We start from the raw sequence: 19,226 nt of genomic DNA, 5'->3' as shown, positions 1-19,226 counted from the left end.
TTTTTCAGAGTATGAACAATTTTCAATCGAAGAAAGGGCAGACCGAACAATCTTTTGAGCAAGGCGCATAATCCAAATACAAAACATCTGTTCAAAAACTGACAGGCAGCCTGCCAAAAGAAAGACTCGATTCGTGAACCAATCGGAACAATCTTCAACTGAATGATTCATTTCTTTTTTGTGGAAAATTCGGACTAAAAGAGGAGGCCCAGGCATAATGTATGATAAGCCAAGCTGAATGTGCTTGTTTTGAACTATTTGTTCTTCAGAATCCAAACAATCTTCAACAGGAAAGAGAACAAGATTTGAACTTGGTGGTGGCAAGTGACTTAACCATCCTGTAGCAGGGCTGGAGAGGAGTCGTCGCTGTTTGGTCTGTAAGTGTTGGGCCTGTACATAGCTAGGGTTCCTGATGCCGTCGATTCATCGGCGTATCTAAATATCACAGACTAGTTTGTATTCGCCTTGCTAACAAAAAGAAATAGAGGATAGATAGCAGCCGCCATTAGCGTGAGGATTCTGGCAGCATCTCCGTGCGTCGCGTTGTCGGAAGGAGGAAGATTGTCAGGCCCCAAGTCGACCTGACGACTGAAGCTACAGCCAAATATTCAGAGTTCAGAAAACAGAGCATAGGCAGGCGAAGAACATGATTGGTTTGATGCCAAAAGTTGGCATGCCAACATTTGCCAAATGCCAAATATTGGCTAGTGTTTGGTTGGTTACCAATTCTACTTGCCAATTTTTGGTAACTTTTAAAATTGCCAATTGTTGGCTTGCCAAGTAGTGGCAATGCCAAATGTTGGCATCAAACCAATTAGCCTCGAATTACCTACAGGATATCGCTTGACCTCAGTTCTACTAGCTACATCAAAAAGATAGCATTGGACGAACTTAAGACTGTTGGAATTTGTTATTACCTACAGGATATCGCTTGATGATAATGCTGTTAATTTTGTCTTTCTTCTGAGCCAAGGGCCTGGATTGCAAACTCAATGCTCTAGCCTCTAATTATCAGTGAGCCGTGAAGCACCTAGTGACAATCAGAACTGAGACATATTAGATGCAGGCTGCAATTGTGCTTTCCCCTGCTTTTGCTCTGTTTTTCTCAACTCTGAATACTTGCTTCTAGCTTCAGGTTTCAGGAATCTGGTCGACTTTACCTCCTCATGCTGATGGCGGCTGCTATCTATCCTCTCTTTCTTTTGGCAAGGAGAATGAATACAAGGTATACTGTGATAGTAGATACTCGATATTTGCCATATGGCACCGAATCGAAGGCATCAGGAACCCTAGCTAGTTACAGGCCCAACACTTACAGATCAAGCCGTGACCACTCCACTTGACTCGATCTTACAAATTCATCCGAGTCTATTGGCATTGATACACATGTGCTTCTTTCCAAATAATTTTGTTTGTTCAGAGTTTGATACATCTTGAACAAAAAAGAAGGCAAGCTAGAGACTGAATTTGATGTTCGAAAATAACTGACAGTAACATGCGATGGTACAGATAAAGTTGGGTCATCGTGACTGATAGTAACATTTCTGGAATCCAAATTCAGACAGGAAATCACAGCTAGCAACTCAAAAAACAAATTGGCACTTTCTCCAAACTCATACATGTCTTCTCTTGTTGTAGCATCAGTGCTCACAGGACTCCGGCGGACTTGATCAGAATGAGGCACAGGCAGACGTTCCAGCAGCCACTGCATGGAAATATGAACAGAAGCACAACGTCAGTCAAGTAAACCAACAAATTGACAATCACAAGTTTAGAACAAAAACAAAAACAAAAACAATACAAGGTATCAAGGTTAATCCCTTAGCACATTGTAAACAGAAAAACTTCACGACCAGCAAAACAGCATATCATTGCCATTCAGAAGCTGATAACACAACTGAAGAAAAGCATATGGTGCATGGAGCAAACGGGATAAAGAAAAACAGACTACAAGTGAATATGAGGTACGCACCTTATTTATTATAGAAAGATAATTAAAGGATTAGCCAGGAGAACACCAGTATCTTCATTCATTCGTCAATACCCATTGCATTCAGTATTAATTCTGTGGACTCAGCAACTCATCACTGCGCACAAAATCAGGTAGTCTCCTTCTGGCCGTGTGGCAAGCAAATTCCACACGGGCGGTTGCCCATCTGGGGTCCATGAATGAAGCTCAACCACCTTTTCACCAGTAGAATTGATTGGAGGCCCAATAACAATCACCCTGTCACCACACGCTCGGAAACCCATGTCCCAGCCATCTTTCTTCTTAGACTGTACCGGCAATTTTCCAAGAGATATCCACTTGTTGTCTAGCTTGTCATACTGCCTCAAATCATTATTCTCACTGTAATCAGCGGCATACAGCTCATTTTTCACAACTGCAAGGAGCAGAGGGGCTCCCTCATCTGTCTCGTTGAGCCCCTGAGACATGTTGTGGATGACCCTCATGTGGCTGTAGCTCGGGAGGGTGTTTATGCGCGCCGCAATGCCAGCTCGTGGGAGGAAATGGCACAATCAGAATGGATCGTGGCGCGCGCAGCACTCCACCTCTTCCGTGATTTCTGTTGTAATAATAAGCTGAATAAAAGGAGTAAGAATAGACAGAAAAGCTGCGCAAGTCTGGCAGCACAAGAAACCTTCTCTGAACTTTTTGTCTTCCACCTGATGTGAGTGTGTGTTGAGCGACGGAGAAAAGAGAGGACGTAATTAAACTTTTCTAAACTAATCTCCACCAAGCTTGATCACACTTGTATCTAACCGGACTTGTGCTATAACCTTGCGCACGTATAACTAGTACGTACTACTTGCCTGATTCAACACAGCTCAGTCTTGATTACTCCACCAGACAAGTCCATTTGAACAGACTTGTCTGGATTACACAACACAACTCAACCTTGCCATATCTCTGGGTTTTTCTCCTCTATACACAAGATATGATTGAAATGTGTTACGAGATTCACACTAAAGGACGTCTCTCAGGCGGTTTGTCACAGGAGTGGTCTTTAGGGGTACGGTGGAGATGTTAGTGAAGGTGCAATCCATCACTAAAGGCATGAGATGGAAGAGCCCAAATAATGTATACAGAAGACATGATCCTTGTTGTTGTCAAGACTTACTGGACTGGTGAGCCTGCTCAAAAGCAGTAGCGATATCCATGCCTGCAAAACTGTTGGTTCTCACAATTCTCTCTCTTAGCTTCATGATATCTCTACATATGAGGCAATTCGAACTAGTTACTGTGGTTGGGATAGTAGTGTCACCACCGATTTGCGGTCAGTGCTCCGGGCTCGCTAGGTGCCTTGCATGCTTGTGAGTCATGCAACACATTGCAGTTGCCTATCTTCATATGTTGCCCTAATTCTGGCGACCGCGTCGCCCCCGCGGGCGATTGACCGCGCCCAAGTTCCTCCTCCGCCAGCTCTCCCTCTCTCCCCCCTCCCCGCCGCCGGGTCTGGCCCGGGCGACGCTGGTGATGGCGGCCCCTGGCCATTCCCCTCTCAGTTGCTCTCTGGCGCAGGGCGGAGTGCGCCGGGGGGTGCTCCCTAGGTGGCAGGGCATCCTGGCGTGGCGCGGGAGATCGGCTGGACAGCGGCGTCGCCGTTAGCGGTGGGGTGGCACGGCGGCGCGGCCTGGCTGCGCCCGCTCGGCCTAGATCTGGGCCCTTCGGGCCCCATCTGGGTCTGGGCAGGCCGACGGCGGGGCGGGTTGGCGGCGTGGCTTCCAGGAGGTGGGGGAGCGGCGATGGGCGTTGGGGGCTGGCGGTGCTGGCCCTGCCCTGCTGCAGCGTGGCCGGCGGGGCTTAGGAGGCCCAATTCGGACCTGGCCGGGCCAGGGGTGGCCTGGTATGCCCTGCTGCTGTGTCCGGACGGCGACCGCGACGGTGCCGGAGGCACGAGCCTCCTGCACGACGGCGGAGGAGGTGGTTCCCTCCCGCGCGGCTATGGCGCTGCTGCTCCCGTCAACCAATGCCTTCTCTCCTTGTTCTTTTGGCCTCGTGATGGTGATCTCAGTGAGGCGGCGTGGGTGGCGTTGCGATCACAGTGGCGCATGCTGGTGGGCGGCGAGCTGGCTGGTTAGCTCCGATTCGATTGGGCGGTGGGGTCTGGAGTTGGGAGAAATCCTTGCTGGGTCTTCCGGCTACGATACGGTGACGCCTGCGGGTGCCACCATTCCTCCTTGGAGGGTGTTGGTGGTCTTCATTCCCCTCTACCCTCCGCGTGCCGGGGGAAACCCTAGGACGTCCGGGCAGCAGCGTCGTCGGCGTCGCATTCCTTCCTGGAGGTGCTGCTTGGTATGCGGAGGATCGGAGCCTAGGATTGTGGTGGGTAGATTTCGGAGGGCGCAGCGGTAGTGGGTCATCCGCGCTTTGTCGAGCTGCCGGTGTTGGCATTGTTTCTTCTTCTTTTTCTTTGGCTTGTTGTGCTGCTCGCCCCAACGTATGCTATGTAATCGGTGTTGGTGCTTTGGAATACAAAGCGGGGGGAAACCATTTTTTGGTATGTAAGATGGGATTGACGCAACTCGATATGTTCCAGAAGATATATTAGATCATACTCAGCTGAGTCAGTAAGCTATAATAGATGTGCTTCTTTCCAAATTGTTTCTTTTTCGGAGTTTGAACAATGTTCAGCAGAAAGAAAAGAGCAAGCTAGAGACTCAACTCGATGTTCAAAAGTAACCCACAGTAATGTGCTACTGATAAAGTACAGTTTAAGTTGGTGATGGAAATGAAGATCATAAGAATGCCGTGGAAAGAGTCGAAACATTTTTGGAATCCAAATTGCGACAATAATTAACGTCTAGGAACTAAAATGTCTGGATGCTTGTTTAGGCCCTTCCCCCTGAAATTCATTTATGTCTTCCATTTTTGTAGCACTGATGCGGAAATTCAGACTTGAGAATGAGACCTGCCCAGCTGGCAGCACTGCAAGGGAAAATGAACAGAAACATGGTGTCAGGCAAACAAACCCCATGAATATGAACATCATAAGTTCATATCTAAGGCTGAAACAGTGAAAAAAATATCACATAAAAATTAAAATTTCGCAACCAGCAAAGCAGAGTATCGTTACCAACTCAGAAGCTGATAGCACAATCTCTACAAAAGCATATCATGGGCCAAACTGGATAAAGACAAAAATATACCATGGAAATACAAGGTATTGTTCATAATATAAAAGATCATACCATGGTAATTATGCATGCATCGAGTCGTTCTTCTGTGGACTGACTCAGCAACACATCACAGTGCAGTACAAAAACTGCCCCTTATTGGTAAATTGCCGTGTTGCAACCAAATTCCACACAGGCTGTTGCTTATCAGGGGTCCATGAATGAAGCTCAACCAACTCTTTACTAGTAGAATTGTTTGGAGGCCCAATAACAATGAGCCGGTCACCACACGCTCGGAAACCCATGTCGCAGCCCTTTCTCTTAGACTCTACAGGCAATTTTCCAAGAGTGATCCACTTGTTGTCCAGCTTATCATACTGCTTCAACTCATTATTCTCACTGTAATCAGCGCCATAAAGCTCATTCTTCACAACTGCAATGAGCGGAGGAGCACCCAAAACTGTATTGTTGAGGCCCTGAGCTATATTGTCGATGACCCTCCATGACCGCCAGTTCAAGTCATACTCCTCACCGCATGTCAATACCTCAAGACTGCTGGTAATACCACCAATCACATAGAACTTGCCGTCCATGAACGCGCCAGAGCATCCGAACCTAGCTGTATTCATGCTGGGAAGGAGTGTCCAAGTGTGTGTCTCTGAGTCATACATCTCTGCGGAGCTCAAGTGACTATGAGAAGAATCAGCGCCTCCCGCGACATACGCCTTCTCCCCGACACTTGCTGACCCAAAGCAGTACCGCGGAGTATTCATCTCATCCGCCAGCCATGTCCATGAATTGGTAAGGATGCTATATCTCCAGGCAACCCTTCCGAAGTCCCCAAACACCAGCAGCTCGGTTCCTACAGCAAGAGAGTCCCAGTAGGAGCTTTCAGCCGGTGGAATCTTGGGCACATGGATCCAGCGCCCAGTGGACGGGTCATAAGCCTCCCACTCGTGGAGATTACGGCAAGGGAGGTAGAGCCAGTGTTCCGCCACCCCATTTTTGCGACGTAGACGGTAGATGTCCCCGTTGCGAACCACCGAATTGAAATCATGGTTCAGGGAGGCGATGGCACCATAGTCCCACCTGGACAGCCGGTGGAGGCAATAGATGAAGAGGTCACGACCTATCGCACCAATGATATTGCTCCATGTCCACCAGCTCCCGCTCCTGACAAAAGTCGACAAATTAATTGACGGGTAATAACTTATCACCTGAAGCCTGATGGCAAATTGTCTCTGTTAGAAAAGTATATATACCTGGAACATGCAGCGGGCAGGAAGTGGACTCCGGTGACGTTGATGATATCCTGCAAATTACAACAACCATTTGGATAGCGTCGTCAGAGCATGAACAGTTAATTTAGGTTCAGTACGTACAAGAATTGAAGAGTTACAATAACCATGTAGCTCCGCCCTGCTACTACCTTTTATCGCCATGGGAACCAGAATCCACTAGTTGCACGTTGATTATAGCATTGCTCGGATGATTGCTAACTATCCCTATCCTCGACACATACTTCAGATAGGCAGCTGCGCCCTCAAATTTTGCGGAGACCTCTCTAAGGCGTGCCATATACTCGATGTTGATTAATGCATTACCATGTCGATATTGTGTCCACTGGTCACCCTCTGAATAAAGATCAAGTCGTTGGTCCATTTGGGGGATGGCGTCGAAAACGAGCCTGAGCTTCCAGAGATTAGGCATTGCGTCCGCCTCAAATTTTAGCCAAGCTATTCCACTCATGAACCTCAGCTTCAAGTACTTGAGAGCTGTGAATCCAGCCCCCATGCAAAATATTATCTTAATATTAGGTGACTTCTGCACATACAATGACATAGCAGTGAGGGCAGGCAACCCGCTAAGAATATCAACATCATTTACTGATAGTCCATCCACTGCAATCTTCAGAATGCACAGGTTGCCATGTTGGATATCCCACAAATGCATTTTGCAAAATATGACGGGGATGTGCGGTGAGACCTCAATTCTCTGGACATGGTGGGTAAGTTTATCCAAAACCCACCTAACTCTTGCTTTTGATGTGTCACCATAGCTAACCGAGGATCCGTGAGCCACCAGTTTTACAGTTTTCAGGCTGTCATGTCCATACATTAAATAATCCAGAGCATACATTCTTCTCTTCAGATGGTCGTAATCTGAAGAAGGCGGTGTAGAAATGCAAAGATCCTGCAGGTGGTTCGGCCTGCAAAGGCTTAGATCATCACCGAAAGACCAATCCAGCAGATTTGTGTGAGGAGGAAGACTAAGGTGCAACAAGCGCGTGAGATATATAATGTCCCATGGAACATAAGTGCCACTTGGTGTATCCATAACATCCAGTGTTTCCAAACACTGCAGCCCTCTCATACGGTTTGGAAGTCTTATGCAGACATCACATACAATCTTCAGATATATAAGATGGAATAGTCCGGATATCCTAGTGAGGTCCACAGCCAGTTCTTGGTCGCCATTATGATGGCCAGACAGATGAATGTTCAGAACACGAACAAGCTTGAACTCTCCAATGCAAGGCATGCACTCTGATAATCCAAAAACTCCAAGTGAACGTACTTGTGACTTTCTGATGTTTGCTGGTATCTTGGCATATTTTGCATCACCAAGTTGGAGAGACAGTCGATGGACCTTATGAGAAAGTGCCAAAATCTTTCGATTGTGATCTAGTACCACAATGAAATTCTCTTCTGCAGACTTGTGTGCAATAAGATCATGTACCACGTCGTGGACTGTGCATGACATCACCTCATTGTTGAAGTTGATAGACATAGGTTGGATGAATCTTCTATCAACAAGTTCATCGAAATACATTCCTGCGACTTCCTCTGTGTCTTGCCCTTCTCTTGTAGCAATAATACCTTCACCCACCCATTGCCTGACCAGATCATGTTTGAAGATTAAGGAGCCCTCTGGATACATACGGAGCTGGAGCAAGCATGTCTTGAGGTAATGAGAAAGGCTGTTGTAGCTGAGGTGCAGTACTTGTCTCGTTCTTTCTGAAGTTGAATTTGATGACAAACAAGACACTAATGAATCATGTATGTGTGTTAATAAATCTACTGATACAGAAGGCTGGTTTGCTAAAAGACTAGCAATGCTGACGGTGGCTAGCGGCAAACCACCACATATTTCTATAATTTGGCTTGAAACTTGTTTCAATTCTTCAGGACAGTTACTTTCAGAACCAAAAAGCCTGTCAAAGAATAGCTTCCTTGAGTGATCATCATCCAAAGGATTCATCTTAAAAACTTGTTCTGGGTCAACGCTGCAACATGCTAATGCAACATCTTCAATCTGTGTAGTTGTTATTATTCTGCTTCCTTGACTACACTTCGGGAAAAGCTGATTAATAACATCCCATGCTGCTGTATCCCATAAATCATCAACAACAATTAGGTACCTACATGTCAAGAATGCACACATGTCACATTTATGTGTCAGGTTAACAGTAACAACAGTTAGATACGCTAGGAAAGAATGAAATTTGGTCCATACATGTCCGTTGACTGGAGTTAACCTGAAGTTAAATGTTACTACCAGCATCAAGTTAGTGCTGACTTGAAGAGTAAAACTAATGTCCGTTGACTGGACAGGCATGTACTATAGAGCTTTTTTTTTGCGAGAGCATGTACTATAGAGCTTACTATCAAGCTTTTTCAGCTCATTGTAAAGCTTGTCTGAGAAACATCTTTTATGTGAAAAAACAAAACAGCATCTGTAGGGATTTAATCTACATGCGATTCTGGACCATGTGGAAAATAGGCAGTACATACTATGCTAAACAACTAGTACATACTATTTGCATGTGGAAAATAAGTACCTCTTGGCATGTAGATAATTCCTGATATTTTCAGCAGTAATGTGAAGTTCATCAGAAGCGTCTTCGCTTGCTTGGGGATGCTTCTGCTGGATTTGTGAGAGCATGTCGCGGAAAAGCCTTTTCATATCAGGCTTTTTGGACACCCGGATGAAAGCCCGACAATGGAATTGCCTCCCCAATTTATTATACAACACTTTGGCAAGCATTGTTTTACCAAGACATCCATATCCGTGAATAGACACCACCCCGAGCTGCTGATTCTCATCATTAGCCAGCTGGGAGTTGATAAACTTGCTCATCTGACCATCAATTACTAGGCTGGAACAAGTTTTCTCACAAGGCGGTGGCGGCATTGGCATCATAGGCCCAATGCCCGAAAATCTACTTGCCACCGAGGTGCTACAGTAGTGGACCTGGTATCTGTCATACCGTTGAACCACCTCCTGGGCATAAATCCTGAATTCTGATACCTTTTCAATGATCTGCTGGTACCACTTGAGCTTCCTGGGAGCACAAATTACATCAACACAGATGGTTTTGTAGATAACATGTCCTGACACATCAAGAGCTGCATATTCAATCTGTTTCTTCCACTTGAGCCTCTTTGGAATCTTAACATGAGTTATCTTGTGGTCAGATTTGTAGCCAAGAGACTGATTAGGGGGCACAAAGTTGTCAATACAATCTAGGATGTCATAAGATAACTCATGTGCCTCTTTCATCCAGCACTTGGCTGCCAGGGGAGGGTCCTCCACCTCTAACAGATCTTCAAGGTATGCGGCTATTTCTTCAAGATCATCTTGGAGGAGTTGCGACCTATCATTGACCCCCTTGGTCAGCTTGCATCCATGAGGACCTAGCATCATGTCAAGCTTCTTAAGAAGGGGTCTCATGGCGCCCAGAGAAACACTGAAACTGGTATCCACCTCTCTGCCTCTACCTCCCATTGGAACATCTGAAAAGAAACATAGACAAGAAAGAACGATTTAATTTATACAACGGGTGTTGTATGTAATACATAACTACCAGTAAGTGTCACACTCACATCTATTTCGATTCACATAACTAACATTCAGAAAAAGCAAAATATATTGATTTTGTACGTTGTACTTCACTCATCATATCCACCAACGCATTTAAATTGCAGAGAAAACAAATTGCTTATAGACATTTGTGGACTTTATTATCTCAAAATGAAGCATACCAGATACAAGCACAATGAGCACACACCCCCGTTGTCTACATGAGTAGGATACACACAATCAACACTAACACACAAAAATCACACATGCAAAGAGAAAGTTCATAAAAGACTGAGGCTCTGCCTAGTTTTATTCAACTAGTTGTGGTCATGTTTTATTTTTACTTTTAGTTTTTTCTGGTACTCGATGACTTGAACTTGTTTTCAAATTTAATAAAATTATTTGTGTGCATGTTGTGATGCAGAGGCCAGGGTACTACACTCCCCGGTGTCTGAAGTTCTCCCCACTTTGCTATCTTTTGGGAACCTCATCTCCCACCACTTTAACCCAAATATACCAAAAAAGGCTTTGCCCTGCTTTATATATAAAGCAACGATCCACAAGCACCACGATACAAACTCACGCCATCACCGCACACGACACATACACCCAAGGCAAGATACAAAGGTGCCGAGGACCGCCACACCACCCGAATGACTACCAAGCCACTACATATGAGTGAGGACGAACCGCTTGGAGCCAACGGAGACCTCCATTCCTCCGAGGAGAGGTGAGGCGGAAAATGATGGAGCAAGGACTCCAAGATGGTGCCTCCTAGAAGTGAACGACCATTGATAGCCGCCACCATCCGAACCCAAGGATCAAGTTTTCACCCAGAGCAACTCGAAGGAGTAAGGACACCGCGACGGAGCCTTCATGAAAGATACGGTGTCCACGGAAGCCGCTGCCGTTGGCAAATAAAAGATTGGGCAAGTGATGTACCCTAGCACGCTCACCCCTCCGACGCATCCTAGCTCCGCCAACCACCAGCGACCACCCACCCACATGGCCATGGCCGCTCGCCCGCATCCGAGGCGCAAGTTCCGGCCGCGAACGCCGTGACTCCCGCCGCTAGGGCCATCGCCCTGCATGCAGACACTCCCAAGGACGACCAAAGTGACCGGCTTTAGGCCAAAGGATGCACCCGATAGAAGAGACCGCGTCAGCCCACACACGGCCGGGGAATGGGGGAGGAGGGGGAACGGACGCATCCGGGCCGGCACACCCCTGTGCCAGCGAGGGGTGGCCCGAGCTTGTCGACGCATCCCATCCCTCCAGCCCGCCTCCCCACCGGACACCTCCTTTGTCGCCCCACCTCGACGGCGAAGGCAGCTCCACGCGAGGCCACCAACACACATGCGCTCACCGACAAGGAGAGATCCCAAGGACCGCCCCCAATTGTGAAGGAAGCTCACCGAGTAGCCCATCTGGGATGCCTACCGTCGTCCTCCCGCTGTAGCTCATGGATCCCGGCCCCCCCCCACCGGCCAGCCGCTGCTGCTTTGCACCACCACCCCCTGTGGCCATGGCAAGGGTAGAGGCTTGTAGCCTGCGCCACCCTCGACCCGTGCCGCCAGGCCCAGGTCTGGCCTCGACCTACCATCCCTGGAGACCAAGGCGCCCCGCCACCGCCGCATCACCGTCGTCGACCAGCCCTGGAGGGACATCATGTTGCCCGGCCCGGTGCCCAGCATGGCACCCCGGCCCGGGTGAGCCACCTCGCGCCTCGCCACCCGTGCGAGGGGAAGAAGAGCACCCCCGCCGTCGGCGCCTGCCGGGCTTCGCCCACTCACGCCCCAAGCGTCGGCGAGGGAGGGGTGGAGGGAGGAGGAGTGCCCCGCCGACGGCTAGGGTTATCCTCCATGTGCCCGTGGGGGGCGTCGCGGGAGGAGGAGGAGGGAGTCTATACTAGTCTAACGTAAGCATACTAACGCTTAAAATATACAATGGGCCGAATTTGATAATAACTCCACCCGTGAGTTCTTCTCCACACACGGCATTGCTCTCCTCATGTCGTGCCTCTACACTAGCCCACAAAATGGCCACGCTGAACGTATCTTACGAACCCTAAATGACATTGTCCACAACCTTCAAATCCACGTCTCCATGCCATTTTCCTTCTGGGTGAAAGCATTGAACACCTAACAGACGTCCATGTCGTCCTCGCCATAACCTCACTCCATTCTACCCACTCTTCGGTGCTCATCGAGACTACACGAACATGCGCCTGTAAGGGTGCCTATGCTATCCTAACACCACGGCCACCACTGCTCACAAACTAGCTCCTCGCTCGACGCCATGCATGTTTCTCGGCTACTCACCGGACCACAAAGGGTACCGTTGCTACAACCGATTGACCGGCAGAGTTCTCATCTCATGTCATGTATTTTTCGACGAAAACTCCTTCCCTACCGCACCACTGAACCCACAACTCCTGTGTCGGCTGATGGTGATGAAATCTATTAATCACAGGGCCCTCGACGCAGTCAGACAACCCCTAGTACCTCACCAGTGCCCACGGCCGCGGCCACCTCCACCGCGCCTTCGACGCCATTGTGCCAATCATCACCAGCACCCACCCCCATCCGATCACCCACTCCACCTCCCTCTCGGCGCACACCTCCGATCATCGAAACCCCATCGCCATCTATGTCACCTCCCCCTCCTGCCAAACCCACAGAACCCCGAGCGCCTCTTGCACCCACGCAACGCATGGTCACCCGCGGCATCAATGACATCTTCCAGCCAAATCCCAAGTACGGGCTCCAGGCTCACGTAATCACCGTCTTCCCCATTTCCAAATCGGTGCGCACGGCATTGCGCGATCCGTTTTGGCTAATAGTTATGCAGGAGGAGTACCGGGCGTTGATGGCGAACAGACCTGGACGTTGGTGCCATGCCCACCTGGTGCCAACACTATCACTTGGAAGTGGCTGTTCCGGCACAAGCTCAAGGCTGATGGATCCCGGGAATGGTACAAAGCCAGGTGGTTGGTGCGCGGCTTCTCGTAATGACCGGGTGTGAACTTCGATGAAACCTTCAGTCCTGTCGTCAAGTCTGCTATAGTTCGTGCCATACTCACCATTGCCACGTTGCTAGACTGCACCGTCCATCAAATGGACGTGAACAATGCCTTTCTCCATGGGCAGCTAGCCGAGCGTGTCTACTATCAACAACCGGCCGACTTCATTGACCACGACAACCCCGACTACATCTGCCTCCTCGACAAGTCGCTGTACGGCCTCAAGCAGGCACCACATGCCTGGTTTGACAGGTCCGCTGCGTTCCTATGCACGGCCGGCTTTGCAGCGACACGCTCCGACCCGTCGTTGTTCGTGTACTACCATGATTGCGGCCTGGCGTACCTCCTACTATACGTCGACGACATCGTGCCCACCGCCTTGTCTAGCCATCTCCTCCAACACATCCAGCAGCGCCTCTTTGCCGATTTCTCGATGAAGGACCTTGGACCTCTACATTACTTCCTCGGCATCAGCGTCACGTGCAGAAGATCTGGCTTCTTCGTGTCGCAGTGCAAATACGCGGAGGAGCTCCTGGACCGTGCCAACATGACCGTGTGTGATACCTCCCCGACACTCGTGGACATACGTGCCAAGCTATATGTATCCGATGCCTTACCTGTTGCCAATTGTTCGGAGTACAGAAGCTTGGTCGGGGCACTCCAATATCTCACCATGACTCACATCGCCTACGCCATCCGGCAAGCGTGCCTCCAGATGCACGACCCGCAGGACCAGCACTTGACGAGGACACATGTCCTTCATCTTCATCGCTCGCAAGCACTCGACCTCGTCGCCTATTCAGACGCCGACTGGGTCGGCTGCCCCAACACGTGCCGTTCCACCTCCGGCTACACCGGTCTTCCTTGGCGATGCCTTGATCTCTTGGTCCTCGAAGCGCCAAGCCACGGTGTCCAACGTCGCCAACATCGTCGCCGAGTGATGCTGGCTCCGGCAGCTTCTGGGCGAGCTGCGTGTCGACGTCCCCAAGGCCACGGTCGTGTATTGTGACAACATCTCCGGTGTCTATGGAGGCCAACCCTGTCCATCACTGACGCACCAAGCACATTGAACTCGACATACATTTTATTTGGGAGAAGGTGGCGCTTGGTGAGCTCCGTGTCCTACACGTCCCGATGTAACAGTTTGCTGACTGGATGACAAAGGGGTTACCTACAGTTGTGCATCCGGCCGCCGGGCGCTCAAACGATGGCGGGGTGTCGACGGATATCTGGTGGTTCACCCAGCCCACTCTCTACACGACCTAGTCTCCCCCCTCTCTGCGCACTAGGCGCACGATCTCCACCTCTGCACGACTGCAGAATGGCTGTACTATCAAACTGTATATATGCAGAGCTAACGCATCGGCATGCACTACGGTGCATTGCATTCTTCTTTCCTCCATCACAAAAACCTACTACCTTTCTACTTTCTTCTCCGTAATTTGTACGGTCGTTACAGAAGGAAATTTCGTGTCTAAGCCGAACCTACCATCCCACGACGTTTGGGCCATCTATTTTGGAACGTGTTAGATTTGTGTCGAATATAGTGTACAAGGTAGGTTACAGTTGGACTCGTAGTTGTATTGTGTTTAGATAGGATATGGAGTCGTGTTCTAGTAGGACACTTGTATCCTAGGCCTCTCATATATAGTGGGGGTAGACACACGGTGTAACCTATGCCAGCATAATAGCACAGGCGCGCAAGGGGGAGCCGGCGGCGTGTGCCGGTGCCCGAGTGGCCGGTGTGCGGTATTGTGACGGTGTCACGGGGAGGAGCGCCCGTAGTCAGGCCCCGGGGATGTAGCCATATCGGTGAACCTTGTTAACAAATCTCGGTGTCGTGCTCGTGTGATTGCTTGGTCCTCGGATGATCGACGGTATGCCTCGAATTTATTCTAACAAATGGTATCAGAGCAAGGTTCGAAGAGGCCGTGGAAGTGATTTAGAGGAGGAAAATCCAGCTTGATCGATCGTTCGCTGGAAGGATGCCGCCAACGGAGTGGCATATGCGGATGAGAAATCGATTTGGAAGCGAATCACGTGGCCGTAGCAGCGTGCAGCGTGTGGCCGGTTTCGGCGAGATTGAAAGGCAGCGGAGGCGGCGTGTCACGTAAGCAGAAGCACGTGGAATTCTCGGCGAATCGTGCTGCATTAGGAGTCGACGAGAGTTCGGTCACAGGAGGTCAAGACGGCTTGTGGGCATCAGCTTAGGACGTGGCAGCCTGGCCCAAGTGGGGATTGGTGGTGCGTGCTTGGTGGGCTAGGCCCTTGAGCAGCCGTGGGACTGGGTGACCGAGGCAGATCGGCTGGTGTGCACGTACGGGAAGTTGGACCAGTGCAGGGCTGCTGTACGCACGTTGTTGCGGTGGATCGGAGATTTGTTTGAAAAAAAAGGGGCAATCTGCAACACTATGGTAATTGACGTTAGCAAGGATAGCAATTGGATTCAGAAAAGGAGCATTGGGAGGTGTGGCGGCATACTTGGTACAGTCACGAGAGCTTCCCTGGAAGCAGTTTTTCTGATGTATTGCAAATTGCGTAGTGTTTACCAGGAGTTTAGCATATTGGTGACGTGCATATATGGTTCAGAGGAGCCTGGAAGTGCATCGTGAAGATCATGCATACACATGGCGTCCAAGACATGCATAGATGTGCGCGTGGTCATGGTGCAGGGTGGAGCATGGTTGCAGTCGATATGTTCGGCTGGGTCGGACAAGACAGTCTGACAGATCGGCACAAGTCGGTTGGTACAGAAGACGGTGGTGGGATCGGCGACGACGACATAGGAGCGTGATGCTGATGGTGACCGACTTCTGGGCGTGGAAACACGTGGCACGGGCCCGAGGGCTTGTGTGGCTTCGACAAGACTATGGCGCGGGATTGATTCAAGGTGGTGTATACACGGAGCTTGAAGTCGATGAGGCGCAGGGGTGGATTGATCATCTACCATGGAGTCATGTTGAAGGTGGAGCTGGATTGAGGGGCTACGGCATAAGTCGACGGGGTCAAAGCCTATTCAGCAGGCGGGGGAAAAAAGCGAGGGACACGTAGTTTGGACTGGAGCCCAGTAGTCTGATGGAAGCGTGAAACTCGTCATCGGTCGATCATGATCGGTGGTACTCTGCAGTGGGGGTTGAGTGGTGTGGTTTCGCGACCCTTGAGACTCGACCAGGACAGCGGAGGCTCGACGTGGTAATAGCGGCGAGGCGTGTGGTACGAACGGGACATGGAGACGTGCCAGGGCTCTGGTGGTCATACATGTGGTGAGGCAGTTGCGAATTTGACTCGGGATGACTACAAGCAATGGTGAAATTCTTTCAAGTTTCAGACAGACGGTCAAGAAAGGAGCGGTGATGTTGAGTTCAGGTAACTCTTATGTGTGACACCCAATATGTGAGTTGTTCACTTTCACGCGGGTCAGTGATCAGTGTGTGATGGCGTTGGACGAACACTCTGGAAGTTGGGAGCACAGACTAGAGTAACAAGGAACTTAATTTTGCTCGAGTATTGACTGTGGTCAAGAAAAGAAGGGACTACAAATTGCCGGTGGAGTCATATGGAGTCTTTGGAGTAGCAACGAAACTCACGGGATAAGCTCAAGTCCAATGTACATGGAAGTTTGACGGATTGACGAATTCATGGTGGTGGAGAATATTCGCCAAGGTGGAGTTTGTTAGATTTGTGTCGAATATAGTGTACAAGGTAGGTTACAGTTGGACTTGTAGTTGTATTGTGTTTAGATAGGATATGAAGTCGTGTTCTAGTAGGACACTTGTATCCTAGGCCTCTCATATATAGTGGGGGTAGACACACGATGTAACCTATACCAGCATAATAGCACAGGCGCGCAAGGGGGAGCCGGCGGCGTGTGCCGGTGCCCGGGTGGCCGGTGTGCGGTATTGTGACGGTGTCACGGGGAGGAGTGCCCGTAGTCAGGCCCGGGGGATGCAGCCATATCGGTGAACCTCGTTAACAAATCTCGGTGTCGTGCTCGTGTGATTGCTTGGTCCTCGGATGATCGACGGTATTGCCTCGGATTTATTCTAACAGAACGGAGGGAGTACGTGTGTGTACTTGCTGCGATCACCGCGTCATGCCATCCCATGACTAGATCAAGGCTGCGCCTATTCAGCTAAACTCACTAGCAGAAGAAGTCAGCTCGACCAAGTCATCATGAAGAGGCGCAAGTACATGCCGTTTAACAGCAGCAGGGTTTAGCGCATCAAGAAAAGAAAAGCAGTAGATGGATAAAAAAAAGGAGAGAAAGGAAGTGTCACCTTGTGTTGGATAAAACAGGACAACCCTCTCCTGCTCATCCTCCTTCTCAAGAATGACATGATCCAGCATCTTGTTGCGGGAGTCGCTGCAGTCTTCACAGGGTTCGGAGCCGACCCTCTTACAGGCTTGGCAGACGAAGACGGCGTATGGCCTTGGGGCGCCGTCGAGGAGAGGCCGCAGCCCGCCGTCCTGGTGCAGCTGCCTAACATCGTCAGGGCCGCCGACAAGCCGGCCGCCCACGAGGAGCTGCGGGAGCGAGAAGGCGCAGCCCCGAGCTGCAAGCAACGACTTGAGCTCGCAGCGGTGTGCTTTGCTCCTCGACACGTCGCGCACATCCACGGCCAGGCCGTAGCCACGCAGCAGGGCGCACAAGGCGTAGCGGTCGGCGGACGTGCGCCCTCTGCGGCGGGACGCTGACGCCGTCGCCGTGTAGAGAACAACCTCCGGCTGCAGCTCCTCCTTGCCGCGCGGCCGGGACGACGAGCTGCCGCCAGGGTCATACATGTTCGGTGGCTAGAGTTCCGGCGAGACGAGACTAAGCAAGTGGTGGCTTTGTTGTGTGTCTATCACTCTTCTTCCTCTCCTTCTCGCATGCATCACACGCTTGTGCCTCTTCTGTCGTGCCTTATATCTTTATTACAAATTACGCCCTATGCCTGTGGCCCTATGCCTGTGGCCCTATGCGCGCTCCATTAAATTATGTTGTGTTTCTTTCCAAGCACTGGGATTAGACTGGAGAAGATCTCACTGGATTCTTGATCCTACAATGGGCCACCATTTTCCCTCTGAATTTATGTTTTTTTTTTTTTGCATCCCGTGAGTTTTGTTCCCATCGAGTTCGGCCCAGACGTTTAGGTGACAAGTAAAGTGTCCAGTTGTAGATGCTGTAAGAAAGGCCGCGTTCATGCTGTTTTTCACCCCTCCTAAGGTTGCCTCTTAGACTAGGCCTGCTAAAGTCGCAAGTGCTTTGACTGCATTTTATTGATCTTCTTCAATCGACATTGTCCCGTGTGTGGATGGTTACGAACTTACCATTTGTTACTTTCAAGCGTTCGTTTCAGGTTTTTCCATTGTTTAAAATGATTTTTTCAAATTAAAGAAAAAAATATTGCAAGACACCTAGTATAATATAAGCGTTCACACCTCACATAATTTACTTTTTGCTACTCCTGCTATTTGAGCTAGGAGTGGCGCAAGCACCTGTAAGCCCTCGGAAGTGTCTGGTTGCTGTTGAGCTTGCCTGCCGCTGTCATGCTACCCTTCTTTCTAATCCTCCGTCACTCATTGGATTGGCGCTTGACTTTCATTTTACCGAATGTGAAGAATGAAAAATTGTGAAATGTCGTGTCGGTACATCTCCGTTTTGATTTATTAGTCCCCTCGTATTTAGAGTCATATTTCATCATGATTTTAACTAATAAAATATAAGTTATACGTAGTAAAAATATATTATCCAAAACTATGTTCGAATACGAATATGATGATATAACATTTTGTGACATGCATTAAAATTTTGTTAGATAAGTCTATGGTCAAAATTTGACACAAAATACGAAGGAGACCAATAAACCAGAAAAAGGTAGTTGGTGTACATGTAGTGTGAAAGACTTATGAATTCATTAGTCCATTCAAGACACACTGTGTTTCCATTCAATGCAAAGTGGAGTAAACTATATGCACCGCCAGCTGCTTGGATCAATGAGCTGACGAGGTGTGAAAGATACACGAGTTGATTAGCCCATCCAATGTAACGCTGTCTATCTTGAATTGGCAGTCTGACACATTGTGCATATTGATACGGTGCCAAACTCTGCTTAGCAGCTTAAACTAATACCGTGTCAGCTACTTTGGATCCACGAGCTAGGTGGAACAAATTGGAGCTAAGTTTAAGCATTAAGTGAGAGGGCGGCTTGTGGGGCACTATAGTTTGTATTTCGTTAGAATC

General features: G+C 49.4%; 1 protein-coding gene across 1 annotated transcript; it reads right to left on the bottom strand.

Annotated features, from left to right (window-relative positions):
- Positions 1-6,022: 6,022 nt before the first annotated feature.
- LOC123088634 (disease resistance protein RGA5-like) lies at positions 6,023-17,850 on the bottom strand. Its single transcript, XM_044510843.1, has 5 exons — positions 17,281-17,850; positions 8,960-9,914; positions 6,548-8,539; positions 6,381-6,430; positions 6,023-6,291 (listed from the first exon to the last, which is right to left on the bottom strand). The coding sequence occupies exons 1-5, from the start codon at positions 17,783-17,785 to the stop codon at positions 6,248-6,250; spliced, it is 3,546 nt and encodes a 1,181-aa protein (XP_044366778.1). The 5' UTR covers positions 17,786-17,850; the 3' UTR covers positions 6,023-6,247.
- Positions 17,851-19,226: the final 1,376 nt, after the last annotated feature.

The sequence above is a fragment of the Triticum aestivum genome, chromosome 4A, assembly GCF_018294505.1.
Source record: "Triticum aestivum cultivar Chinese Spring chromosome 4A, IWGSC CS RefSeq v2.1, whole genome shotgun sequence".
NCBI classification, from domain to species: Eukaryota; Viridiplantae; Streptophyta; class Magnoliopsida; order Poales; family Poaceae; genus Triticum; species Triticum aestivum.
Note: the sequence above shows the minus strand (reverse complement) of the source record. Positions and strands in the feature narration are given on the sequence as shown.

Coding starts and splice junctions, on each gene's coding strand:
- LOC123088634 (XM_044510843.1), bottom strand. CDS start 17,785: ATGTATGACCCTGGCGGCAGCTCGTCGTCCCGGCCGCGCGGCAAGGAG. Junction 8,540..8,959: donor AATTATCTACATGCCAAGAG/GTACTTATTTTC, acceptor CTTGACATGTAG/GTACCTAATTGTTGTTGATG. Junction 6,431..6,547: donor GGTTCCCATGGCGATAAAAG/GTAGTAGCAGGG, acceptor TGTAATTTGCAG/GATATCATCAACGTCACCGG.